This window comes from Gopherus flavomarginatus, chromosome 12 (assembly GCF_025201925.1).
Source record: "Gopherus flavomarginatus isolate rGopFla2 chromosome 12, rGopFla2.mat.asm, whole genome shotgun sequence".
Taxonomy (NCBI): Eukaryota; Metazoa; Chordata; order Testudines; family Testudinidae; genus Gopherus; species Gopherus flavomarginatus.
In genome coordinates, this window is record NC_066628.1 from 1,762,604 (window position 1) to 1,789,706 (window position 27,103).

A 27,103-nucleotide genomic window follows, 5' to 3' on the forward strand; every position below is an offset into this window, starting at 1 on the left:
CCGCCTGGCCGGCCCCCAGCTATAGGCTAGAGCCGGTGGGTGAGGTCACAGCCTGCTGTGATGTCATCAACATCCCATATGCTGACATCACCACCCTCCCTCTGTGACATCACACTATGCCACCAGCACAAATGGTGATGTCATAAGGCTGCATGACATCATCAGCTCACCCCCTAAAGGGGACAGGCCCCTGCCCCATTCCCCACCCCCCCGAGCCAGCCAGTCCCTGCCCTGGGACCGGGTGGGAACCATTGCCCCCCAGAGGGGAAAGGTCCCTGCCCCATTCCTGCCCCCCTGAGCCAGCCAGTCCCTGCCCTGGGACCAGGTGGGAGCCGGCGCCCCCCAGAGGGGACAGGCCCCTGCCCCATTCCCCACCCCCCTGAGCCAGCCAGTCCCTGCCCTGGGACCGGGTGGGAGCCGGCGCCCCCCAGAGGGGACAGGCCTCTGCCCCATTCCCCACCCCCCCGAGCCAGCCAGTCCCTGCCCTGGGGCCGGGTGGGAACCATTGCCCCCCAGAGGGGACAGGTCCCTGCCCCATTCCTGCCCCCCTGAGCCAGCCAGTCCCTGCCCTGGGACCAGGTGGGAGCTGGCGCCCCCCAGAGGGGACAGGCCCCTGCCCCATTCCCCACCCCCCTGAGCCAGCCAGTCCCTGCCCTGGGACCGGGTGGGAGCCGGCGCCCCCCAGAGGGGACAGGCCCCTGCCCCATTCCCCACCCCCCTGAGCCAGCCAGTCCCTGCCCTGGTGCTGGGTGGGAGCTGGCGCCCCCTAGAGGGGACAGGCCCTGTGTCCCATTCCCTGCCCCCCTGAGCCGGCCAGGCCCCCAGCAGCTCCAATCCACTAAGAACCCCTCAGATGGCTCCTTTCCACAGTGGCCTCCAAAACCTCTTTATTCTGAATTCCTTTTTGGGGTACAGTGAGGTCGGGGAGGGGGTCGGTGTCTCGGGTCCGTCCGCTGCCCACGACTCTGGGAGTTGCCAGATGAACCGTCATTGGCCCCCACCAACCCCACTGTGAGCCTCAAGCAGGCCGCCCCGATGCCCCCCGTTCTGCTGGGAGCAGGGGGGTGTGCCTTGGTGGATAGAGTCCAACGGAGCCACCGCTGGCCGGGGGGGTTACATCTTTCTTGTCACCTATGGGGGGAAGAAAGAGGGGTGCCTAGCGAGTTACTTGTGGTGTTAACAGGCACCCCCAAAATCCACTGTCTCCCAATATTGTCCCTGTCAGTCTCCCAATGGGATGTGCTCCCCTAATATATTGGAGGGCCCCCAGAAATCACCAATCTATTGTGGGGGGTGCTAGGAGCTAGCATCTTGAAGCAGTGAACATCTTGGGGTGCATGCAAAGAGCAGAACAGGGAGTTTCGGATTCTAGGACAGAGGTGATTTCCAGATGTGGCAGGATATGAGGGACTACGATTACAGACACCTCAAGGGGTTGCATTTGCAAAGATGTGGAGCGATTCTGGGGTGCAGAATTGGGAACCCAGAGATTAGGAGGCATTTTGTGGTGCAGGGAGAGCACAAATCAGAGTATACAAGAGTGGGTAACCCCAACAAAGATCTGGAGGGTGTAGGTCAGTTTGAGGGTTTGGAACAAGAGGCTCCCCCAAATTATGGAAAGATTTGGGGCTACAGAATAGATGCAGAACAGGCCAGTGGGCCCCAGAAAGATGTTAAAGGATTCTGGGGTACAGCTTCAGTTTTGAGGTGCAGAAGAGGGAGAATCTCTACAAAGAGACCTGGCCGGGGGGGTAGATCCAGGAAGACCCTTTATGAATATGGAGAATTTTGGAGGTTCGGAAAAGGGGGAATCTCTGCCCATAGATAGGAGAATATGGGGAGGTCAAAACCAGTGACTTTGGGGGTGCACAAAGGGGCCCCTCACAAAATCAAGAAGGGATTGGGGGACAAAATGAGTGAAAACTGGGGTGCAGGACAAGGTGACGGCCAAATGGGGGTACAGAACAGCTACATATTGGAAGGGCAGATCAGGGAGTTTTGGGGGTGAGCCGTAGGGAGGTGGAGGAGTTTGGGGTGTGAACTTAGGATCCAGCCAGTGGGGTTCATTCTCTTGTTTAGGGGTGACTGCATAAAGGGGTGCCCGGTGGGTGTATTATGGATGAATTGGGGTGCTGGACAAGCGGGTACCTACTAAGTATCCAGGGGAAGTTTGTGGGGTTCAGCATTAGAAATTAACCTATGGGGAGAATGGGGGAGTTTGCGGGGCTGATAAAGGCGTGATCCAGTGAGGGAATTCAGGGCCATTTGGGGGCATGAACTGGGGACCCCAAGAGTTGGTGTGTTGCAACAAGGAGGCATGGGAGTTTGGGGGTACAGGAGTAGAGGGGCAGCTTCCTGGGAACAGAGGAGGGGATTTTAGGGTGCAGAACTGGGGATCCTTCGAGGGCAGACTGGGAAGTTCACAGAGGTGGGACACCCCACAGGGACTCAGATTGCTTCCAGGGGGCTGCGTGGGGACAGGGGTCCCACGAGCGAAGAAAGGGGGTGCACTTACCTAGGTCCCTGCGCCGGCTGGGGGGCAGGGGCGCCCCAGGGTCGTCCCGACGCAGAGCCGAGGCGATCTGCCGCCCCACATAGCGGCAAGCTGCTGGGAGAGAGGCGGGGACCCATTGAGGGGTGATCTGGGGGCGCAATGCACTCCCTTCTTTCACCCCCCGTCCCACTCGCCAGGACCCTCCCGCCCCTCGGATTCCCCCCAGCCCCAGTCTAGAGCCCCCCCGGGTCCCCCTCCCCCTCTGTCCTGGGGCGCCCCACGCACCCCCAATGACCAGTCAGACCATGCCGGACCCAGCTGGGCGCTGACGTAAGCGGGAGGGGGAGGGAGAGCAGGGGATTCTGGGAAATGTAGTCTTCAACGCTGCCCCCTCTGCTGGCCTCCCTCTCCCCCGGACGCCTGGGTTCATACCCCCCCCGCGCGTGCCCCTGCATCAAGGGGTGAACTAATGAACACTTAACCCTGTCTCTCCCGGATGCCTGGGTTCGCATCCCTCCCTCACCCTGAATTAGGGGGTACAGAGCCCCCCCAAAAACTCCATCTTCCCTGGACACCTGGGTTCACACTCCCGAATTAGGGGCACGGTCTCCCCTCCCTTAACCCCATCTTGCCCTGGCCCCCGGGGGGTTCCCACTCCTGCTTCCCCTCCCCCCTGGTCTTGCACAGCTGGGGTACGATCTACCCCCCAACCCCTGCACCCCAGAACCCACCCTCCCTGTCCCCCCATTCCTGCCCTCTCCCACCCCCAAATCCCACCCCTCTGCCCCATCCCCCAACAGCCCCTTCCACCCCATCCCCATCTGCACCCCTTCTGCCCCCTCAATCTTGGGGTGCCCCCAGATCTCCCCAGCTGCAACCCAGGGCCCCCCCATGCGGGGTCCGTCCCCGGCAGCCATCTTGTTCGGCCAACCCCGGCGCCCAGCCCCAATCCCCTGATCCCTGGGCGCCGCCCCCCCAGCTGCGCCCCAGCCCCCCCACATCGTGTGCTGCTTGTTAACAAACTGATGGAGCAGGGGGTCCCATCCCCCCCTTTCTTTGTGGGGGGCAGGGGGGTCTGGGCCTGGCCCCTCCCCAGACGGCTCAGCCTGGCTAATCGAGGGGCCGTCCCCAGGAAGTGATGCAAAGACAAGGAGGGGCAGTGGGGGGAGGCCAGAGGAGCGGGGCCAGAGCAGCTGGATCCCCCCAGTCTGCGCCCCCCGCCTGGGGTGAGGGGGGGGGCAAGGAGGCACAGCTTGGGGGGAGGAGCAAGGGCGCAGGGCAGAGACAGACAGCACAGCGCGGGGAGGGAGCCAGGACTCCTGGGTTCTCTCTGTGGGGGGAGGGCTTGGAGCCAGGGCTCCTGGGTTCTCGTAAGGGGGGAGGGCTTGGAGCCAGGACTCCTGGGTTCTTTTAGGGGGGATCTGCTTGGTTGGGGGGGGGCTGGAAGCCAGGACTTCTGGGTTCTTTTATGGGGGGATCTACTGGGTTAGAGGGGTGGCCGGGGGCCAGGATTTCTGGGTTTTCTGGAGGGGAGGGGCTAGGAGCCCGCATGCCTGGGTTCTCGGCAGGGGTGGGTGTCTAGCAGATTAGGGGAGGGAGCTGGGAGCCAGGATGCCTGGGTTTTCTTGGGGGGAGCCTTGGAGCCAGGACGCCTGGGTTCTTTGGGGGGGGTGTGGTATCTAGAGGTTTACTGGGGGGCTAGGAACCAGGACTCCTGAGTTCTCTGGGGAGGTCTAGCAGATTGGCGGGGGGAGCTGGGAGCCAGGACACCTGGGTTCTTTCTGACCCGTTCCCCCTGCCCTCTGGTTCACAGGAGCTGCTCATCCCTGAAGCCCCCGGCCCCACCTGGCTTCACCTTGTGGGGGTGCCGTGCCAGAGCCCCGCACTCCCCGCTTGGCCGAGGGCAGATGGAGGCAGCAGCAGTGGCCAATGGGAAGGCAGAGGGCGGCGGAGCGGCCAATGGGATGAGTGGTGCCAGCAGAGGCGCTGAGCCCCGGGGCGCGGGGCCAGAAGACCAGAGAGAGAACCTGGAGGTGCCCAATCAGCCGGCGGACACCTGGGTGGCACCAGACGGTGCCTTCACCAAGCGGATCCTGCGGCCGGGCGCAGAGCTGGACAAGCCAACGCTGGGCGCCCTGTGCCAGGTCTTCCTGGAGGCGCCGCCAGGGGCACCCCTGGGGTACCCCACCGACTGCTGGGCCCAGCTGCAGCTGGGGGAGGGGGATGCTGCCTGGGACGGCCTGGTGGACGCCTGCTTGGAGACCATGGTGCCGGGGGAGCGGGCCGAGCTGTGGGCCCCAGGCGGAGCTGTCCTGGGGCTGCACCTGGCCTCCTTCGCCCCCGCCCCGGAGCCCTGGCAGCTGGACCCGGCAGAGAAGTGGGCGCTGGCCCTGAGGCACAAGGAACGCGGCTCGGAGCGCTACCGGGCCGGCGAGGTGGGGGCGGCTGCCCGGCGCTACGCCCGGGCCCTGCAGCTGGCCATCGCCGCCGGCCCGGCCCCCCCAGATCCAGAGCACACCCGCCTGCGGGCCGACCTGCACGCCAACCTGGCCGCCTGCCAGCTGCGGCTCGCCCAGCCGGCCCACGCCGCCCGCAACTGCACCAAGGCACTGGCGCTGCGGCCCCAGCACGCCAAGGCCCGCTACCGCCGCGGCCTGGCCCGCGCCGCCATGAACGACCTGGAGGGGGCAGCCGAGGACTTCCGGGGGCTGCTGGCGGCCGAGCCAGGGAACACGGCCGCCCGCAGGGAGCTGGACAGGGTGGGGCAGCGGGCGCGGGAGCGGGACGCCCGCCTGGCCCGAGCCATGAGCAAGCTCTTCTCTTGAGCGTGCGTGTGCGGTGGGGCAGGGGCCCTTCCCCTCTAGGGCGCGCCAGCTCCCCCCATCCCCAGGGCACGGACTGGCTGGCTCAGGGGGGCAGGGAATGGGGCAGGGCCTGGCTGGCTCTGGGGTGGGAATGGGGCAGGGACTGGCTGGCTCAGAGGGGCAGGGAATGGGGCAGGGACTGGCTGGCTCGGGGGTGGGAATGGGGCAGGGACTGGCTGGCTCAGAGGGGCAGGGAATGGGGCAGGGACTGGCTGGCTCGGGGGTGGGAATGGGGCAGGGACTGGCTCTGGCAGTGGGAATGGAGCAGGGCCTGGCTGGCTCTGGTGGCAGGAATGGGGCAGAGACTGGCTGGCTCAGGGGGCGGGAATGGGGCAGGGACTGGCTGGCTCAGAGGGGCAGGGAATGGGGCAGGGACTGGCTGGCTCGGGGGTGGGAATGGGGCAGGGACTGGCTCTGGCAGTGGGAATGGAGCAGGGCCTGGCTGGCTCTGGGGGCAGGAATGGGGCAGAGACTGGCTCGGGGGGTGGGAATGGGGCAGGGACTGGCTGGCTAGGGGGGCAGGAATGGGGCAGGGACAGGCTGGCTCATGGGGGCGAGAATGGGGCAGGACCCAGCTGGCTCGGGAGGCGGGAATGGGGCAGGGACTGGCTGGCTTGGGGGAGGGGAGAATGGGGCAGGGACTGGCTGGGGGGGACAGGAATGGGGCAGGGACAGGCTTTCTCCGGGGGTGGGAATGGGGCAGGGACCGGCTGGCGAGGGGGACAGGAATGGGGCAGGGACTGGCTGCTCGGGGGAGGGGAGAATGGGGCAGGGACTGACTGGGGGGGACGGGAATGGGGCAGGGACTGGCTGGCTCGGGAGAGGGGGGAATGGGGCAGGGACTGACTGGCTCAGGGGGGCAGGGACTGACTGGGGGGGACGGGAATGGGGCAGGGCCTGGCTGGCTCGGGGGAGGGGGGAATGGGGCAAGGACTGGCTGGCTCGCGGGGGGGCAGGGACTGACGGGGGGGCGGGGGGGTCTGCAGCCCCAAGAATTCATCAGTTTCAATAATAAAATTAATTTCTTAAAATACAAAGAACCTTTTGTTGTTGAAACAGGAAAATGATGAAGTTGGGAGCAGGTCAAAGGTCGTGGTCAGGCCCTTCCGATTGGCCGCTGGTTGACAGAGTTCAAAGGTCAGCCCCCAGCTGACTGGATGGTGGGGTGTGCTGGATCAGGGGGCAGAGCACTGGGGTCAGAGGTGACATAACCTTAGTCCCAGATTTGGACCTTAGCGTCCAAAATATGGGGGTTAGCATGAAAACCTCCAAGCTTAGTTACCAGCTTGGACCTGGTACCTGCTGCCACCACCCAAAAAATTAGAGTGTTTTGGGGCACTCTGGTCCCTCTGAAAAACCTTCCCTGGGGACCCCAAGACCCAAATCCCTTGAGTCTCACAACAAAGGGAAATAATCCTTTTTCCCTTCCCCCCTCCAGGTGCTCCTGGAGAGATACACAGACACAAGCTCTGTGAAACTACACAGAGAGACTCCCCCTCTCTGTTCCCAATCCTGGAAACAAAAAGTACTTTCCTATTCCCCCAGAGGGAATGCAAAATCAGGCTAGCAATCCAACACACAGATCTCCCCTTGATTTCTTCCTCCCACCAATTCCCTGGTGAGTACAGACTCAATTTCCCTGAAGTAAAGAAAAACTCCAACAGGTCTTAAAAGAAAGCTTTATATAAAAAGAAAGAAAAATACATACAAATGGTCTCTCTGTATTAAGATGATATAACACAGGGTCAATTGCTTAAAAGAATATTGAATAAACAGCCTTATTCAAAAAGAATACAAATCAAAGCACTCCAGCACTTATTCATGCAAATACCAAAGAAAAGAAACCATATAACTTACTATCTGATCTCTTTGTCCTTACACTTAGAAACAGAAGACTAGAAAGTAGAACTACTTCTCCAAAGCTCAGAGAAAGCAGGCAGGCAGAAAACAAAGACTTAGACACTTAATTCCCTCCACCCAAAGTTGAAAAAATCCGGTTTCCTGATTGGTCCTCTGGTCAGGTGCTTCAGGTGAAAGAGACATTAACCCTTAGCTATCTGTTTATGACACGCCCCCCAAATTGCAGACAGTGGGGAAGCTCACTGGCGGCGATTTCCTTCTAGAACTTGAAAATAAACAGATTAATACAACACATAGACCTTTACATATACTCCTAAGTATATAACTAACAGACTTCTACATTTTAAGAACACTTTTTAACTACTGAATTCTGGGAAACTCTCACGGGAGAGTGCATCAGCTACTTTGTTAGAAGCTCCTGTGATGTGTTGAATTTCAAAATCAAAATCTTGGAGAGCTAAACTCCAACGAAGAAGTTTCTTGTTGTTCCCCTTGGCAGTATGAAGCCACTTTAGTGCAGCATGGTCAGTTTGTAGTTGGAACCGCCGTCCCCAAACATATGGGCGTAGCTTTTCCAGGGCGTACACAATGGCATAGCATTCCTTTTCACTGACTGACCAGTGACTTTCCCTCTCAGACAGTTTCTTGCTGAGAAACACGACAGGATGGAAGTTGTGATCTGTTGCTTCCTGCATGAGCACTGCTCCTATACCACGCTCAGATGCATCCGTGGTTACTAGGAATGGCTTGTCAAAGTCCGGGGCCCTGAGCACAGGGTCAGACATGAGCATCGCCTTAAGCTGGGTAAAGGCCTTTTGACACTCATCAGTCCACTTAACTGCATTTGGCTGGGTCTTTTTGGTCAGGTCGGTCAGTGGGGCAGCGATTTGGCTGTAGTGTGGTACAAATCGCCTGTAGTATCCGGCCAAGCCTAAGAAGGATTGGACCTGCTTCTTGGACCGTGGGACAGGCCACTTTTGGATAGCATCCACCTTGGCCTGTAGGGGGTTTATGGTTCCTCGACCCACCTGGTGCCCCAGGTAAGTCACTCTGTTTTGGCCTATTTGACACTTTTTGGCCTTAACAGTTAGTCCTGCCTGCCTGATGCGCTCAAAGACCTTTTCCAGGTGTAGTAGGTGTTCGGGCCAGGAGTCTGAAAAAATGGCCACATCATCGAGATAGGCAACTGTAAATTCTCCCAGTCCAGCTAGTAGACCATGTACCAGCCTCTGGAAGGTGGCGGGTGCATTTCGAAGGCCGAAAGGAAGGACATTGAATTCATACACCCCCGCATGGGTGACGAATGCTGACCTCTCCTTGGCAGGTTCATCTAGCGGTACTTGCCAGTACCCCTTGGTTAAGTCTATTGTAGAGATGAACTGGGCACGTGCCAACTTTTCCAATAGCTCATCGGTACGTGGCATTGGATAGTTGTCCGGACGAGTTACAGCATTTAGCTTACGGTAGTCCACGCAAAAGCGTATTTCCCCATCTGGTTTGGGTACCAGAACCACTGGAGATGCCCATGCACTGGTAGATGGGCGGATTATACCCATCTGTAGCATGTTCTGGATCTCCCGTTCTATAGCAGCTTGGGCATGAGGAGACACCCGGTAGGGTGGGGTTCTGATTGGGTGAGCATTACCTGTATCAATGGAGTGGTATGCCCGTTCAGTCCGTCCTGGGGTGGCTGAGAACAATGGGGCGAAGCTAGTGCACAGCTCCTTGATTTGTTGCCGCTGCAGACGTTCCAGGGTGGTTGAGAGGTTCACCTCTTCCACGCCACCGTCTTTTTTCCCGTCGTAGTAGACACCGTCAGGCCACTCAGCATCATCTCCCTGGACTGTAAACTGACAAACCTGTAAGTCTCTGGAATAGAAAGGCTTGAGAGAATTAACATGGTACACTTTAGGCTTTAGTGAGGAATTGGGAAATGCTATGAGGTAGTTTACAGCTCCCAGGCGCTCTTGGACCGTGAATGGCCCTTCCCATGATGCTTCCATCTTATGGGCCTGTTGCGCCTTCAAGACCATAACCTGGTCTCCTACCTTGAAGGAACGTTCTCTGGCATGTCTGTCATACCAGGCCTTTTGCTCTTCTTGAGCATCCTTTAGGTTCTCTTTAGCAAGGGCTAAAGAGTGTCGGAGGGTGCTTTGTAGGTTGCTTATAAAGTCCAGAATGTTAGTTCCTGGAGAAGGCGTAAACCCCTCCCATTGCTGCTTCACCAACTGTAATGGCCCCTTAACCTCGTGACCACACACAAGTTCAAATGGTGAAAACCCTAAACTGGGATGTGGTACAGCCCTATAGGCAAACAGCAACTGCTGCAACACTAGGTCCCAATTATTGGAGAATTCGTTGATGAATTTTCGTATCATGGCCCCCAAAGTTCCATTGAACCTTTCCACCAGGCCATTGGTTTGATGGTGGTACGGGGTGGCAACCAAGTGATTCACCCCATGAGTTTCCCACAGTTTTTCCATGGTCCCTGCCAGGAAATTAGACCCTGAATCTGTAAGGATGTCGGAGGGCCAACCTACCCTGGCAAAGATGTCTGTTAGGGCCAGGCACACAGTGTTAGCCCTGGTGTTGCCTAGAGCTACTGCTTCTGGCCATTGGGTAGCAAAGTCCACTAAAGTCAGTACGTACTGCTTTCCTCTGGGTGTCTTTTTTGGGAAAGGGCCCAGAATATCCACAGCTACTCGCTGAAATGGGACCTCAATTATGGGGAGTGGCTGGAGAGGGGCCTTGACCTGGTCTTGAGGCTTTCCCACTCTTTGGCATACCTCACAAGACCGGACATACTTGGCAACGTCCTTGCCCATCCCCTCCCAGTGGAAGGACTTCCCCAACCGGTCCTTGGTTCTGTTCACCCCAGCATGGCCACTGGGATGATCATGGGCTAAGCTTAAGAGCTTCCCCCGGTACTTAGTTGGAACCACCAACTGTTTTTGCGGCTGCCATTCTTCCCGGTGTCCACCAGAAAGAATTTCCTTGTATAAAAGTCCTTGGTCTATAACAAACCGGGATCGATTAGAAGAGCTGAGAGGCGGTGGGGTGCTCCGTGCCGCCGCCCAAGCTTTCTGTAGGCTGTCATCTGCTTCCTGCTCAGCTTGGAACTGTTCCCTTGAGGCTGGGGTCACCAGTTCTTCCTCAGACTGTGGACTTGGTCCCTCTGGAAGCGATGTAGGTGATGGGGTTGTTTCCGTTGCTGGTGAACCGCTCTCCGCTGGTGCACCTGAGGGTATTTCAGGCTCTGGCTGAGCCTTTTGGGTATGGCTGTCTGTGGCTTCTGCCAGTTCTGGCTCGCTGGCGCCCTCTGGCGTTGAGTTTGAAGATGTGGTTGCACTTGCTGGTGCTGGTTGCTGTTCCAGTTCCGGGCCTGGGACTGGAGGTGCTGTGGCTGTTTCAGTGGTTGGCATGGAATCTGGGTCCACTACCTCTGTCTGGGTCTCTGGTAACACAGACGGGGCCTCTGTGGACGGCTCAGGAACAGGAATGGGTCTGGAAGCTTGCCTGGTTTGGCTACGTGTAACCATTCCCACTCTCTTGGCCTGCTTCACCTGGTTGGCCAAGTCTTCCCCCAGTAGCATGGGGATAGGATAATTGTCATAGACTGCAAAAGTCCACATTCCTGACCAGCCTTTGTACTGGACAGGCAGTTGAGCTGTAGGCAAGTCTACAGCTTGTGACATGAAGGGGTAAATTGTAACTTTGGCCTTTGGGTTGATGAATTTGGGGTCAACGAAGGATTGGTGGATAGCTGACACTTGTGCCCCCGTGTCTCTCCACGCAGTAACCTTCTTTCCGCCCACTCTCAAATTTTCCCTTCGCTCCAAGGGTATTTGAGAGGCATCCGGGCCTGGGGATCTTTGGGGTGATGGTGGTGTAATGAATTGCACTCGCATGGTGTTCTTTGGACAGTTGGCCTTGATATGTCCCAGTTCATTACACTTAAAGCATCTTCCATCTGATGGGTCACTGGGCCGAGGTGAGTTACTGGAGACTGGTGAGGTTGAAGGGTAGGGTATCTGTGGCTTTACTTGGGTGGTATGTGGGGTCTTTGGCTGTCCTCGGTTGTAGGGTTTATGGTCTGTGTGCCCCCTGGGGTAATCGTTCCCCTTGACAGTAGCTTTCTTGCTTTCTGCCAGTTCCATCCATTTGGCTCCAATCTCCCCCGCCTCAGCGAGATCTTTGGGTTTTCCATCTTGTATGTACCGTGTGATGTCTTCAGGAACACCATCCAAGAACTGCTCCATTTGTATGAGGAGGTTCAGTTCTTCCAAGGTTTGAATGTTGTTTCCTGTTATCCAGGCCTCATAGTTTTTTGCAATGTAGTAGGCGTGTTTGGGAAATGACACCTCGGGTTTCCACTTTTGGGTTCTGAAGCGCCGACGGGCATGATCTGGGGTTATCCCCATTCGGTATCTGGCCTTGGTTTGAAAAAGTTTATAGTCATTCATTTGCAGCTTAGGCATTTCAGCTGCCACCTCGGCTAAAGGTCCACTGAGCTGTGACCTCAATTCTACCATGTACTGGTCTTCGGGGATGTTGTACCCAAGACAGGCTCTTTCAAAATTTTCCAAGAAGGCCTCGGTGTCATCACCTGCCTTGTAGGTGGGAAATTTCCTGTGCTGTGGAGCAATATTTGGCGCCGGGTTGTTAGGGTTGGCTGGCACAGGCAGCCCAGCTTTTGCCAAGTCCAGTTCATGTTTTCTCTGTTTTTCCTTCTCTTCATTCTCTTTTTGTTGTTTTTTCCATTTCTTTTTGTTGTTTTTCCATTTCTTTTTGGTGTTTTTCCATGTCTCGGCGGTGGGCCGCCTCTTCTTCTTCTTGCTTCCTTCTGTGGGCCAACTCTTCTTCTGCTTGTTTCCTTCGGTAGGCCACCTCTTCTTCTTCTAGTTTTCTTTTGTGTGCTGCCTCTTTGGCTGCCTGTTCTCTTTGGTAGGCTGCCTGTTCTCTTTGGTAGGCTGCCTCTTTGATCTGTTCTTCTCTTTCTTTCATCTCCATCTCTTTTTGTTTTATTTCCAGTTGTCGCCTGTGTTCAGCTTCTTTGATTTGTTCTTCGGCATCAATTTTTGCCTTAGAAGTCATGATTCCTGTTTTCTTGTGTTGGGGTGCCCTCCGGTGTTTATCTTCTGAACTGCAGGTTCTCTGTTGCCTCCTGAAGTCTGCCTAGCAACAGTGCCTTTAGCTAATTTTCCTTTTCTCTCTCTAGCTAATGTTCAATGAAGGGAAACCAGAAAAACCACTTTATTTGCATGCATATAAGTGCTGGTACTTGCCTCCTAATGGGAGGGCTATTGCATGACAAAAGACCCTCAACAGTTTGGTAATGGCTTCTCGCTTAACATGCAAGCCACAAACTGCCAGAGAGAGCAGAAAAAAAAAATTCTCTCTGGTTCCCTTTTAAAACCAACTGTTTCTCTCTGCTAAAAAGCCCTTAGCAGAGAAGAGAAAAATATAATATTCCTACTGGCTTCTGGATTCTGTCTATATCCCACCCACTGCCACTCATGTCATAACCTTAGTCCCAGATTTGGACCTTAGCGTCCAAAATATGGGGGTTAGCATGAAAACCTCCAAGCTTAGTTACCAGCTTGGACCTGGTACCTGCTGCCACCACCCAAAAAATTAGAGTGTTTTGGGGCACTCTGGTCCCTCTGAAAAACCTTCCCTGGGGACCCCAAGACCCAAATCCCTTGAGTCTCACAACAAAGGGAAATAATCCTTTTTCCCTTCCCCCCTCCAGGTGCTCCTGGAGAGATACACAGACCCAAGCTCTGTGAAACTACACAGAGAGACTCCCCCTCTCTGTTCCCAATCCTGGAAACAAAAAGTACTTTCCTATTCCCCCAGAGGGAATGCAAAATCAGGCTAGCAAATCCAACACACAGATCGCCCCCTGATTTCTTCCTCCCACCAATTCCCTGGTGAGTACAGACTCAATTTCCCTGAAGTAAAGAAAAAACTCCAACAGGTCTTAAAAGAAAGCTTTATATAAAAAGAAAGAAAAATACATACAAATGTTCTCTCTGTATTAAGATGATATAACACAGGGTCAATTGCTTAAAAGAATATTGAATAAACAGCCTTATTCCAAAAGAATACAAATCAAAGCACTCCAGCACTTATTCATGCAAATACCAAAGAAAAGAAACCATAGAACTTACTATCTGATCTCTTTGTCCTTACACTTAGAAACAGAAGATTAGAAAGTAGAACTACTTCTCCAAAGCTCAGAGAAAGCAGGCAGGCAGAAAACAAAGACTTAGACACTTAATTCCCTCCACCCAAAGTTGAAAAAATCCGGTTTCCTGATTGGTCCTCTGGTCAGGTGCTTCAGGTGAAAGAGACATTAACCCTTAGCTATCTGTTTATGACAGAGGTCACTGGGAGTTGAGGTCTTTTCCTGCTTTAATCAGACCCCTGGGCTCATCGACCACAGGTCAGAGGTCACAGCCATTAGCTGGGCTGACAGGTTTCAGCCAAGCCCATTAGCCGAGATGCTGCTTGCAGGGTTAGGGTCAGAGGTCAGAGGTCATCCATAGCAACATTGGTCTGTACCATTTCCTTGCACCCAGGTCAAAGGCCTGAGGCCTCAGGTGCCATTTCAGGTCAGAGGTCATCAGTCAGGGGTGTTGGCCAAACCCCGACAGGGCTGGGTCAAAGGTCATGGGTGGACAGACCCAAAGAAAGATGGGACATGTAGGTCAAAGGTCACGGGAAGTGGCCAGCCCCATTGGTCGTGCTCTGGCCAGCCTGGGTCGAACAGCAGGCGCTGAGCAGGGAGCCAATCAAGCTCTCAGGTCGAAGGTCAGAGGTCACGGATGGACGCAGGCAGGCGGCAGGGCTCCCTATGCAGCCCCCAGCCGCTGCTCCGGTTAATGGGGCCTGTCCCAGGGTGGGGGGGGCCCTACATGGGCCAGGTGGCGGGAGGTTCAGCAGCCCCCAAATCCAACTCGGAGCCCTTCCCCCACGCCTGGGAGAGCCAGGAGTCAGGAGTGCCCCTCACTCCCGACCCGCAGCCCCTGCCAGCCCAGCCCTGCCGGTGCCCCTCACTCCCAACCCGCAGCCCCTGCCAGCCCAGCCCTGCCGGTGCCCCTCACTCCCGACCCGCAGCCCCTGCCAGCCCAGCCCTGCCGGTGCCCCTCACTCCCAACCCGCATCCCCTGCCAGCCCAGCCCTGCCGGTGCCCCTCACTCCCGACCCGCAGCCCCTGCCAGCCCAGCCCTGCCCCCCTCCCCAGCTCTGTTAGTCTGTGACAGGTCTCCAACCCGCAGCTGCCTCCCCCACCCTGGCCCTACATGCCTGGAGCCATCACATGGTCCCTCCATCCTTCCGTAGCCAGGCAACCGTCACCATGGATACATCAAAGCTGCAGGATGCTGGGGGGCGGCGCGGGGCAGCCCTACAGGGACACAGAGAAGGGAGCTGAGGGAGGGGGAGAGGGGCTCAGGATGGGGGCAGGGATTTGGGGGGCTGGAAGAGGTATCCGGCAGCCAGGGAGGGAAAGTAGCGGGAGGGCAGCTGGGGCAGACGGAGCCGCACAGGGAGGCTGCTTAGGGAGTGAGGAGCAGTGAGGTGGGGCCAATGGGGCTGAGGGAGGGATATCGGGGCAGGAGGTGGGAGACGGGGTGGGGAACAGGGAGGCAGAGCTATGGGCTTCGAAATTTCCTTCTGTCGCCTGTGATGGGAGTGTAACACCCCCCCCCCGCTATTCCCCTCCCTTAGCCAATCCCCACCCTGGGGCCGGATGGGAGTCGGCGCCCCCTAGAGGAGACAGGCCCCTGCCCCAATCCCAGTCCCCCCTCCCCACCCCACCCCAGTTCCCATGCAGCCGGCCAGGGCCAGGGAGGACTCTGGCGTCATTATCAATAGAGATTTATTAACCCGGGTGACTTGCAAACAGGAACGTCGCCATCCAATGGGGAGAGGAATCGGGGGGCTGGATCGCACAGGGACCAGGGCCATGTAGGGGGGCTATGAGGACCATACAACACTGCACCCCCCCAGCTCTGCCGGCGCCCCTCACTCCCAGCCCACAGCCCCCCCGCTAGCCCAGCGCACCTGTCCTGTTCTGGGGTCACTGCAAGGGCTCCCCAGATGTCTAGGCTTTGGGGCAGCGTGCTGGGTGGGGGTGACTTAGGGGAACCCTGATAATGAACAGTGTCTCTCTCACCCCAGTGATTCTGCCCCCAGACTTCAAACACCCTGAACCCCAGAAATGCAGCATTGGACCCTCAAACGTCTCGTCTCCCTGCCCCCAGTGTCCCCCGAACCAGGAACCCCCCATAGGGGGGCGGAGGTAGCATCCCAGAGGGGTAGCATCACTCATTTGGGGGTGTGGGAAAAGAGGGGTCTCATTGTAGCGGGGGCTGTGTCACAGATTTGGGGGGGCTCATGCTGGAGGTCACACCTTGGCAAGGGGGTTATTTCACTGCAACGTACAGCTGGGGGTTCTGTGATATATTGGGGTTTGCACCCCCCCCTCCAATCTGGAGCAAAATGTTTACAGGGGAGGGGCTAAAAGGGGTGGGGCAGTGGGGAAAGGCCAGAGGGCAGCAAGAGGGCGGAGCCTGTTCTGAAGAAGGCAGAGCCAATTGGGGAGAAGCCAACTGGGGCTTTGGAGGAGCAATCAAGGCATGAAGCTATTGGGGGGATGAGGGGGCGGAGCCTGATATGGAGGGGCGTGGTCTGATGGGGAAGCTCAGGAATATATTTAGGGAAAGACGGGCGTGGCCTGAGCCAATGGGTGTGGCCTAGTAGTGTGGGCGTGGCATCAGACCCAGGATTGGGGGGATACGGTGCCTGCAAAGCATTATGGGTAGCATTCCATTGGAGGGGGTGAGGCCAGGGGGCAGAGCCCAGGTGCTGAGGGGGAGAATGACAGTTGCAAAGGACTATGGGAATTGCTCAGTTGGGGGGGGCTGTGGGGCTGCTGAGGGGGCGGAGCCAACGATGCCAGCGGGGAGGGATGGGAGGCAATGGTTGCAGAGGATCATGGGAAAGGTTCTGCTGGGCAAGGGGGGTGTTGCATGGATACAGGGCTTTGCAGGGGCGGAGCCAGGAGAGGGAGGGGCTGCAGGGGATTGTGGGTGTCGCTGGCTAGAGCAGGGCTTGCAAAGCCTCATGGGTAGCCCAAGGGACTGTGGGGCTGGTGGGCGAGGCCTGCAGGGGATTATCAGCCTGCCTGGCAGGTGAGGCTGGCACTGGGCGGGGCCTGGTTGGCAGGCAGGACAGGTAGTGGGCGGGGCCGGCGGGGGGCTGGGGCGGGGCTAGAGGTCGCAGTCGTTGTCATGGTGCTGGGCGGGCCCAGTTGGCAGGCGGTGGGCGGGACCCGGTTGCTAGGCGGGGCTGGGGCGGAGTTAGGGGTCCCAGTCGTTGTCATGGTGCTGGGCGGGCCCGGTTGGCAGGCAGTGGGCGGGGCCCGGTTGCTAGGCGGGGCTGGGGGCGGGGTTAGGGGGTCCCAGTCATTGTCATGGTGCTAGGCGGACCCGGTTGGCAGGCAGTGGGCGGGGCCCGGTTGCTAGGCAGGGCAGGCGGTGGGCGGGGCCGGCGGGGCTGGGGGCGGGGCTAGGGGTCCCAGTCGTTGTCGTGGTGCTGGGCGGCGATGATGATGACGACAGTCAGGATGGTGCACAGCACCATGGCGGCGATGCCCACGGCCAGGCTGATGAAGGAGAAGTTCCGGGCCTCGCGCGACGCGATCTCGGCCGACACGATGTCCCCCCGCGCCACGGCCGTCCGCACCTGGGGGGGACACGGCGTTGGGGGGGACTCGGTGTGCTCCCGGCGCTGGCCCGCTCCCCCGGCGCCCCCTGCCCCCTGCCACCCCCACGCCCCCATCCCCCCCCGGCGCCCCCTGCCCCCTGCCACCCCCACGCCCCCATTCCCCCGCTCCGCCCGTCTCCCCTGCCCCATCACCCCCACGCCCCCATTCCCCCGACAACCCCTGCCCCATCACCCCCACACCCCCATTCCCCCACTCCCCCCATCTCTACTGCCCTGTCACCCCCACGCCCCCATTGCCCCGCTCCCCCCATCACCTCTGCCCCCCGGCATCCCCACGGTCCCCATTCCCCTGCTCCCCTCGACACCACCTGCCCCGTCACCCCATGCCCCCATTCCCCCGCTCCGCCCGTCTCCCCTGCCCCCATCATCCCCACACCCCCATTCCCCCGCTCCCCCGTCTCCACTGCCCCGTCACCCCCATGCCCCCATTCCCCCACTCCCCCGTCTCCACTGCCCTGTCACCCCCACGCTCCCCATTCCCCCGCTCTCCCCATCACCCCCTGCCCCCGTCACCCCCACAGCCTCCATTCCCCTGCTCTCCCCATCTCCCCTGCCCTATCAACCCCATGCTCCCATTCCCCTGCTCGCTCGTCACCCCCTGACCCTGTCACCCCCATGCCCCCATTCCCCTGCCCTCTCTATCGTCCCCTGCCCTGCCACATATCCCAGCTCCCCTCTGCTGCACCCCAAATCAGCCCCCTCGCCCCCTATCTCCCACTCCCCCCACATGCCCCCAGCCCCGCCCTGCCAACCTGCACGGCTTTGATGATGGCGATGATGCCCGTGGGCCAGAAGCAGCAGATGGTGGTGAGCACTGCAATGGGCAGGTAGTCATGGGGTGGCCGGCGCGGCTCCAGGATGGCGATTCCTGGGGGCATCTGCGGGGGGGAGACCCCTGGGGGAGAGTTGCCGGAGGGGTACGGCTGGGGGGGTCGAGAGAGAGAGTGAGTTAAACAGGAGTCCACAGCCAGGTGGGAAGCCACACCCACTTGAGTGAAGCCCCGCCTCCAGCAGCAGGGGAAGCCTCACTCCAGGGAAGCCCCGCCCCCAGCAGCAGGGGAAGCCCCACTCCAGGGAAGCCCCGCCCCCACCAGCATAGAGAAGCCCCGCCCCCAGCAGCGGGCGGAAGCCCAACACCACGGAAGCCCCGCCCCCAGCAGCAGAAGGAAGGCCCACTCCAGGGAAGCCCCACCCCCCAGCAGCAGGGGGAAGCCCCACCCCAGGGAAGTCCCGCCCCCAGTAGCAGGGGGAAGCCCCACCCCAGGGAAGCCCCGCCCCCAACAGCAGAAGGAAGCCCCGCCCCCCAGCAGCAGGGGGAAGCCCCACTCCAGGGAAGCCCCGCCCCCACTAGCAGTAGGAAGCCCCGCCCCCACCAGCAGGGGGAAGCCCCGCCCCAGGGAAGCCCCGCCCCCATCAGCAGAAGGAAGCCCCGCCCCCACCAGCAGGGGGAAGCCTCACTCCACGGAAGCCCCGCCCCCAGCAGCAGGGGGAAGCCCCACTCCGGGGAAGCCCCTCCCCCACCAGCAGAAGGAAGCCCCACTCCAGGGAAGCCCCGCCCCCAGCAGCAGGGGGAAGCCCCACTCCAGGGAAGCCCCGCCCCCACCAGCAGAAGGAAGCCCCGCCCCCACCAGCAGGGGAAGCCCCACTCCAGGGAAGCCCCTCCCCCACCAGCAGAACGAAGCCCCGCCCCCAGCAGCAGGGGGAAGCCCCACTCCAGGGAAGCCCCGCCCTTTCCCAGGACTCCCTCACTTACTGTGCCTACGGGGTACACAGGGACGTAGGCTGTGCAGGGCTGCAGCTGCACAGGGTAGCCGGGGTGCATGTACCCCCCGATGGGCAGGGTCCCCATGGGCGGGTGCGTCTGGACCATGTACCCCTGGGGGGGGGCATTGAACTGGGTCTCCTGCATGTAGGGGTCGGGGGGCAGGCGTGGCAGGGTGGCTGAGTGGTGGTGGGGGGGGCCGGGGCAGAGTGGCCGAGGTGGGGGGCGGCCGGGGCAGGGTGGCGGCCCCCCCGAGGCGGGGCAGGGTGGCAGTGCCAGAGTGGTGGGGCAGGTGCGGTGGGTCACTGTAGCCGGGGATGAGGGGGGCATTATTGGGGGCATCGGGTGGGGGAGGGGGTGGCTGCAGTGGGGCATTGTAGGGAGGGGGGGAGGTGTGGGGCCCAGAGTCCGGTAAGCCTGGGAAAGAAAGGGGGTAAGGTTAGAGACCCCCCTATATACACAGCACCCACTTATACATACACAGACAGTGCCTCCTATATGCACAGCACCCCTATATACACACCCAGAGTGACCCCTCTATGTACAGCACCCCCCTATGCACACCACCCCTATATACACACCCAGAGTGACCCCTCTATGTACAGCACCCCCCTATGCACAGCACTCCTGTATACACACCCAGAGTGCCCTCTATATGCACAGCACACCCCTATGCACACCACCCCTGTATACACACCCAGAGTGACCCCTCTATGTACAGCACCCCCTATGCACAGCACCCCTATATACACACCCAGAGTGACCCCTCTATGTACAGCACCCCCTATGCACAGCACCCCTATATACACACCCAGAGTGACCCCTCTATGTACAGCAACCCTATGCACAGCACCCCTATATACACACCCAGAGTGACTCCTCTATGTACAGCACCCCCCTATGCACAGCACCCCTATATACACACCCAGAGTGCCCTCTATATGCACAGCACCCCCCTATGCACAAACACCGAGGGCCCCCTCGTCCTGGGGGGCTCCGGGGGCACCCACCCCAGAATGGGGGGCACTGGTTCCCGGGGATTCTCTCTTGTGAGCACCCATCCGGTGCCGCTCTCATTTTTTAGGTCACCTTCCTTGGTCGCTTGGTCTATTTATAGAGGGAGATAGAGGAGACACAGAGCCTGGGGGAGCGGGGGGAGCAAACAGCGAGAGATAGAGAGAACCAGGATGTGTGTGTGGGGGGGGAGATGGATGCATGACACGCCCCCGCACACACACCCAAAGCTTTGCTGGTGCCTCTCAATCCCACCCCACAATCCCCTGCTATCCCAGCCCCGGACTCCCCCACGGCCCCTGCCCCCAGCCCCGGTTAATGGAGCACAGCTCGGGGGTGTCACGAGTGGGGGTAGAAATCACTGGGCTGGGGCTATGGCAGAAGGCTGGAGTGGGCCGACGTGGAGGAGGGGTGGCATTAGGGGTTACGGCTAGATGGCAAAAATCAGCGAGACTCAGAGCCTGGGTCTAGCTTGTGCTACAACGCTGTGTTTGGGGCTGGGAGACCCCACCCCCTGTCAAGCCCCCAAGGCTTCCAAGTCGAACCCCAATGTGTGCACAGCGCTTTGAGTGCTTGTGGGCAGCGTTTCACAACGCCGAAAGCCATGATGAGGCAAAGCAGCGGGCAGGAAGAATTTCATCAGAAAAATATTAATGTTCATTAGGAATTGTTTGCTAGAGGCCCAAACAGCCACAATTGGGAAAGGAGGCCGAACTGGTTAAAAAAAATAACCAGGCTTAGAGGGGAAGTGTAGGCAGCTATATAAAATAAAACAAGAGGAAACCGATAGTAATGAATATGAATCAGAAACTAGGAACTGTAGCAAATTTATAAGGGAAGCGAAAGGACACAAGGTGAAATCTTTGGCTGCAGAGTTAAGGACAATAAGGAGTATTTGAAATATATTAGCATTACAGAGAATCCTGACAATGCTATTTGTCCATTGCTAGATGGAAATGGTAGAATTATTGATAATAGTGCAGATGAAGCAGATGGGTTCAATAAATATTTCTGTTCTCTATTTGAGAAAAAAGCCAAATGATGTTGTCGTCTCAGATGATCATGGTGAAGAATCACTTTCTATTCCACTAGTAGTCAGGACAATGTTAAACAGCAGCTGCTAAAGTCAGACATTTTTTAATCAGTGGGTCTAGATAACTTTCTTCCAAGAAGTTTAATGGAGCTGGCTGAGGAGATCGCTGGATTGTTAATGCTGATATCCAACATGTCTTGGGCACTTGGGAAGTTCCAGAAGATTCTGAGAATGCTAATGTTGTGCCGATATTTAACAAGGGTCAATGGGATGACCTGAGTAATTATAGACCCATCACCTGACACTGATCCCAGGCAAGAGAATGAAACGTGGGATATGGGGACTCCATTAATAAAGCACTAAACTAGCGTAATGTATTAATGCCACTGCACAGGGGGCTGTGGGAAGTAGATCTTCTCAAACTGACTTGATATCTTTTTGTGATGAGGTTATAAAGCTGGTTGATAAAAGTGATAGTTCGTCTTGGAAGGATCCTATTTCCACTGGTAAATGGCGATTTCACCACACACACAAACCAATGAACAGATATTTCCACTGATCATAAACACAATGTGCAGACAGCCAAAGTAAAAAAATGCAGCTTGAGAACTGAATCGAGTTTGCTTTAAGAACGTTGACTTTGGATATTCTGGCATGATGTTGGCGATTTCAGTTTTAATGCTTGTAAATCGTAGAATCAGAGACCTTGTCCCGTCCTCAGAGGTTGAGGAGAACAATTTACCTCCCGCCTCCTTGTGACAAAGCTTGAAGTTTTTGAATCGTAACCTCTACGCTCGTTCCGTAATTACTGTCTGACTGCCCTGATCGTTACCTGCAACTGTGAACGCTGAAATCGGTGAACACTACCAAATGCCTCAAACCCATCGTGTTGCACAAATGTGAATATGTAATTTGATGGAAATATTTTCAAAATTAAAAACCACCTGGATATTATCAAAAAGCAAAACTCGCTGTCTGCCCAGCCTACTCTTAGTGCCGCTGTGAACAAGGAACAGAAGGCCAGTGGATGTGATATTCATCCGTGGCTGGAGAGCCACTCAGCCTTCCGTGAGGCGTCCACCTTGGTCCCGCACGACATTGTGCAGTTCAGCCTGGATAACACCGGGGCCAGCCATTCTCGGGGCATGAAACAGTAAAGCCCTGACTGAAGTCAGTGAAAACAGGGCACAGCCTGTGGCTTTGACAAGGAAGCCCCAGAAGTACTACGGAATTGGGAAGACACGAGCCAGCACTGGTTGGCCTCTTCATGTCACTCGTCGTGCGTGATACCCGCGAGGTGGCGGAAAGCCAAGGTGAAGAGACAGCCACCGCCAGCAGCCAGCTCTCAGCAGCGTCACAAATTCTCACAGAGCCTCCCGCCTAGGGCGGAACACCATTGGCGCGGCGCTCCGGCAGATTTCCGCCCAAAGCAAAGCACCCACTGACCAGTGCTGGCCCTCGCTACGCGCACTGAGAATGGATTTCAGGAGAAGATGGAACCGGGGCTCCCTTGTGAGCTGACAGCAGCCAGTGGCACCAGCCAGCACACCGGTCGGCTGACAAGATATCACGGGTTCTTCCTCGAAGATGGGTTGTCATTGTGGAAACTGAGCTGATGCTCTGAGGTTGATGTTTCCAGGTGGCTCTGGGCCACCACCAAGCGCCTGGAGATTCCAGCAAACCAGACTCTCCCAAGGCTGGCACCACGTCCAGCGCATCCACCACGGACCTGCCGAACACGTCTCCAGCCGGCTCATGTCCGCTGACGTCTGCGTGGCCTCCAGGGCCGTGACTTGTGAAAGGCTGAGGAGGACCTGAAGAGTCTGTGGGCTGCCACCCATGACTGGTGCGAGAAATAGGGCACTGCTCCGGGATAGGAGACGCACCTGCCCCCGAGTGTAGCAGGACTCCCACCAGGACGGCGCTGCACGCCCCCAGCAGCAACTCTCCGGGGTGGACAGGCTGGGAGGGAGCCCCAGCCGCCCCCGGGAGCTCCCACACCAAGGCCCTGGCTTTGGGCTCCCCTGTCGCCAGCAGCCCACAGTCAGGTGGGGCGCGGTTCTCTGGGCCAAGGCCACCCATGCCTGCGGCATCCAGGACAGCCCCCTGTGCATCCAGACGACGCGCTTCATGCTGGACACGGCAGACTCGGAGCCCATCGCGGGGCTCAAGAGCATTTTGCATTCCCGCTCCCCCCATAACTTTGCCTTGCCCAAGCATCATCGTTAGCTAGCTAGATACCGGCTCAAAATGTTCCTGCAAACGGGGACGCCCCACCCAGCCAGGGGTGTCCAGTGGGTCCCGCAAGGATCCGTTCTTGGCCCTCTGCTCATTCATATTTTTCTCAATGACTTGGGAGAAAACACAAAACGGTGACGGATAAAACAGGCCGACGACACAACCCCGGATAGCGGAACCAGCGGAGAGGCAGGGCCTGGATCCCGAGGGTCCGGTGGGGCGCAGGGTCACTGTGCCGGAGCCAACAATCTGCATGTCAATCCGGCACCGGGTGAACGTCTCCGCGGAGGAGCAGCGCGTGGCGGCCGTAGGGCCAGGCTGGGGGCCGCAGGGCCGCCGACCCCGACTGCGGGCGATGGTGGGGAATCAGCCGGGGCAGCGCTGGGGCGAGGGGCGAACGCTGTCCTGGGACGTGCTGGGGGGTCTCGGGTAGGAGCCGGGAGGGGAATTTCCCCTGGCTGGAGCCTGGCTCCGTTCTGGTGCCTGCGATTTGAGGGGGACGTGGGGCACTCGGGGAGGAGCCCCCGGGATGATGAAAGGGTTAGAAATCGGCCTCAACGCGAGACCCCCCAGGAGCTCGGTCCATGAGCTGAGCACGGCCAGCAAGGGGGGGACGTGTCCCCGGCTGGAGACACCGACAACGGGAACCAAACATGCCCCCCCCGGGATCCTCAGGCCGGCAGGGGATTGAACCCCAGCCTGGCCGGGAGCCGGAGCCGGAGCTGGGCAGAGCCAGCCTGGGAACAAGGTGTCGGCTTGTGTCGGGAGGGGAATGACCCCACCCTCACCTGTTCTCCCATCATCCCCTGCTCTGCCCACCCCATCACTGCTCCCCCACCTGTTACCCATCATCCCCTGCTCTGCCCACCCCATCACTGCTCCTCCACCTGTTCTCCCATCATCCCCTGCTCTGCCCACCCCATCACTGCTCCTCCACCTGTTTTCCCATCATCCCCTGCACTGCCCACCCCATCACTTCTCCCCTACCTGTGCCCCCATCATCCCCTGCTCTGCCCACCCCATCACTGCTCCTCCACCTGTTCTCCCATCATCCCCTGCACTGCCCACCCCATCACTGCTCCCCACCTGTTACCCATCATCCCCTGCTCTGCCCGCCCCATCACTGCTCCCCCACCTGTTCTCCCATCATCCCCTGCTCTGCCCGCCCCATCACTGCTCCCCCACCTGTTACCCATCATCCCCTGCTCTGCCCGCCCCATCACTGCTCCCCCACCTGTTCTCCCATCATCCCCTGCTCTGCCCGCCCCATCACTGTTCCCCCACCTGTTACCCATCATCCCCTGCTCTGCCCGCCCCATCACTGCTCCCCCACCTGTTACCCATCATCCCCTGCTCTGCCCGCCCCATCACTACTCCCCCACCTGTGCCCCCATCATCCCCTGCTCTGCCCGCCCCATCACTGCTCCCCCACCTGTTACCCATCATCCCCTGCTCTGCCCGCCCCATCACTGCTCCCCCACCTGTTACCCATCATCCCCTGCTCTGCCCGCCCCATCACTGCTCCCCCACCTGTTACCCATCATCCCCTGCTCTGCCCACCCCATCACTGCTCCCCCACCTGTTCCCCCATCATCCCCTGCTCTGCCCGCACCATCACTGCTCCCCCACCTGTTCTCCCATCATACCCTGCTCTGCCCACCCCATCACTGCTCCCCCACCTGTTACCCATCATCCCCTGCTCTGCCCGCCCCATCACTGCTCCCCAACCTGTTACCCATCATCCCCTGCTCTGCCCACCCCATCACTGTTCTCCCATCATCCCCTGCTCTGCCCGCCCCATCACTGCTCCCCCACCTGTTCTGCCATCATCCCGTTCCCCCCCACACCTCCGCCCCCATGTGCCCACACACAAACCCACCCCGCATGCCCACTCCCCCATCCCCACTCGCTCCATCTCCATCCTGATCTGCCCCCATGTCCTCCATCCCCTCTCCTACACATGCCAACCCACCCGTTCCTCAATCACCATCCCCCGCACACTCCCACCCCTTCATTCATGCCCCCACCTACCCCCATTCCCCATCCCTACTACCGCTGCCCTCCATTCCCGCCCCCTATGACCACAACCCTACTTCCCCCAAATCCATTCCTGCCCCTTCCGTCTGCCCCACACACCCCATTCCTGCCGCACCCTCACCTGCCCCCATGACCCCATCTCCACTCCCCCAAATCCATTCCTGCCCCCTTCCCTCTGCCCCCCACACCCCATTCCTGCTGCACTCCCACCTGCCACCTCCCCGCTCCCACCCCATTCCTGCTCCTCTCAAACCTGCCCTCTCCCCTCCCCTCTCTCCCTCCACATCCCATTCCTACTCCCCACACACCCTTGCCCCCGCCTCACTCCGCCACGCCCCATTCCTGCCGCACCCTCACCCGCCCCCCATGACCCCATCTGTACTCCCCCAAATCCATTCCTGCCCCCTTCCCTCTGCCCTCCACATCCCATTCCTACTCCCCACACACCCCTGCCCCCGCCTCACTCCGCCACGCCCCATTCCTGCCGCACCCTCACCCGCCCCCCATGACCCCATCTGTACTCCCCCAAATCCATTCCTGCCCCCTTCCCTCTGCCCTCCACACCCCATTCCTGCTGCACCCTCACCTGCCCCCCATGACCCCATCTCTATTCCCCCAAATCCATTCCTGCTCCTTCCCTGTGCCCTCCACACCTCATTCCTGCCACACCCTCACCTGCCCCCCATGACCCCATCTCTACTCCCCCAAATCCATTCCTGCCCCTTCCCTGTGCCCCCCACACCCCATTCCTGCTCCTCCCAAACCTGCCCTCTCCCCACTCCCCCCACAACCCATTCCTGCTCCCAACACCCCCCATGTCCCACCCCCACTGCCCCCAAATCCCTCCCGGCCCCCCAGCCCCTCACCTGTTTTCTCGGAGCTCATCTTGCGGGGGTTGGCTCCGCTCGTCTCTTCTGCGAAGCAGCCGGGCTGGGGGGGCGGGGGGAACTAGCGGTAGCGGCTACAGCGTCACCGCCCCCCCCCAACAGAGCTGGTACCCGGATCCCCCCCCCCCAGCGCCTGAGCTGCCGAGACAGGGACCCGCCAGCCAGAGAGATGGAGCGTGAACAACCGCCCCACAGCCCCTGCCCCCCGCTGCCCCTCACTCCCGACCCACAGCCCCCTGCCCCCCCGCTGCCCCTCACTCCCGACCCACAGCCCCTGCCCCCCGCTGCCCCTCACTCCCGACCCACAGCCCCCTGCCCCCCCGCTGCCCCTCACTCCCGACCCACAGCCTCTGCCCCCCCGCTGCCCCCATTCCTGATCCCCGACCCCACCCCTGCGGTGCCCCTCACTCCCGCCCCACAGCCCCTGCCCCCCGCTGCCCCTCACTCCCGACCTGCAGCCCCCTTCCCCCCCGCTGCCCCTCACTCCCGACCCGCAGCCTCTGCCCCCCCGCTGCCCCTCACTCCTGACCTGCAGCCCCTGCCCCCCGCTGCCCTTCACTCCCGACCTGCAGCCCCTGCCCCCCGCTGCCCCTCACTCCCGACCCGCAGCCCCTGCCCCCCCCGCTGCCCCTCACTCCCGACCCGCAGCCCCCAGCGCGTCCGGTGCCCCTCACTCCCGACCCGCAGCCCCTAGCCCCCCCGCTGCCCCTCACTCCCGACCCGCAGCCCCTGCCCCCCCGCTGCCCCTCATTCCTGATCCCTGACCCCACCCCTGCGGTGCCCCTCACTCCCGCCCCACAGCCCCTGCCCCCCCCGCTGCCCCTCACTCCCGACCCGCAGCCCCCAGCCCGTCCGGTGCCCCTCACTCCCGACCCACAGCCCCAGCCCGTCCGGTGCCCCTCACTCCCGACCCACAGCCCCAGCCCGTCCGGTGCCCCTCACCCCCAACCCGCAGCCCCAGCCCGTCCGGTGCCCCTCACTCCCGCCCCGCAGCCACGTGCCAGCCCAGTCCTGGCCTCTCCGCAGCATGTGACAGTTTGTGTCTCGTTTCACACCTGCAGGTGACGAGCTGAGACCCACACAGCTCATGACAGTGGTGGTTTGTGTTCTCATGTAGGG

At 59.6% G+C, this 27,103-nt stretch overlaps 2 protein-coding genes and 1 long non-coding RNA gene across 3 annotated transcripts; 1 reads left to right on the forward strand and 2 right to left on the reverse strand.

The window, feature by feature from the left end:
• Positions 1–861: 861 nt before the first annotated feature.
• LOC127032425 (uncharacterized) lies at positions 862–2,842 on the reverse strand. Its single transcript, XR_007768804.1, has 3 exons — positions 2,780–2,842; positions 2,516–2,605; positions 862–1,131 (listed from the first exon to the last, which is right to left on the reverse strand). It is a non-coding gene; the product is annotated as an uncharacterized LOC127032425 (long non-coding RNA).
• Positions 2,843–3,655: 813 nt separating this feature from the next.
• FKBPL (FKBP prolyl isomerase like) lies at positions 3,656–5,423 on the forward strand. The gene is made up of 2 exons (XM_050919656.1): positions 3,656–3,720; positions 4,308–5,423. Exon 2 carries the CDS (start codon positions 4,402–4,404, stop codon positions 5,317–5,319), a length of 918 nt encoding a protein of 305 aa, XP_050775613.1. The 5' UTR covers positions 3,656–3,720; positions 4,308–4,401; the 3' UTR covers positions 5,320–5,423.
• Positions 5,424–16,558: 11,135 nt separating this feature from the next.
• Positions 16,559–26,021, reverse strand: PRRT1 (proline rich transmembrane protein 1). Its single transcript, XM_050919694.1, has 5 exons — positions 25,964–26,021; positions 19,052–19,192; positions 18,767–18,954; positions 17,766–17,936; positions 16,559–16,971 (listed from the first exon to the last, which is right to left on the reverse strand). The coding sequence occupies exons 1-5, from the start codon at positions 25,980–25,982 to the stop codon at positions 16,795–16,797; spliced, it is 696 nt and encodes a 231-aa protein (XP_050775651.1). The 5' UTR covers positions 25,983–26,021; the 3' UTR covers positions 16,559–16,794.
• Positions 26,022–27,103: the final 1,082 nt, after the last annotated feature.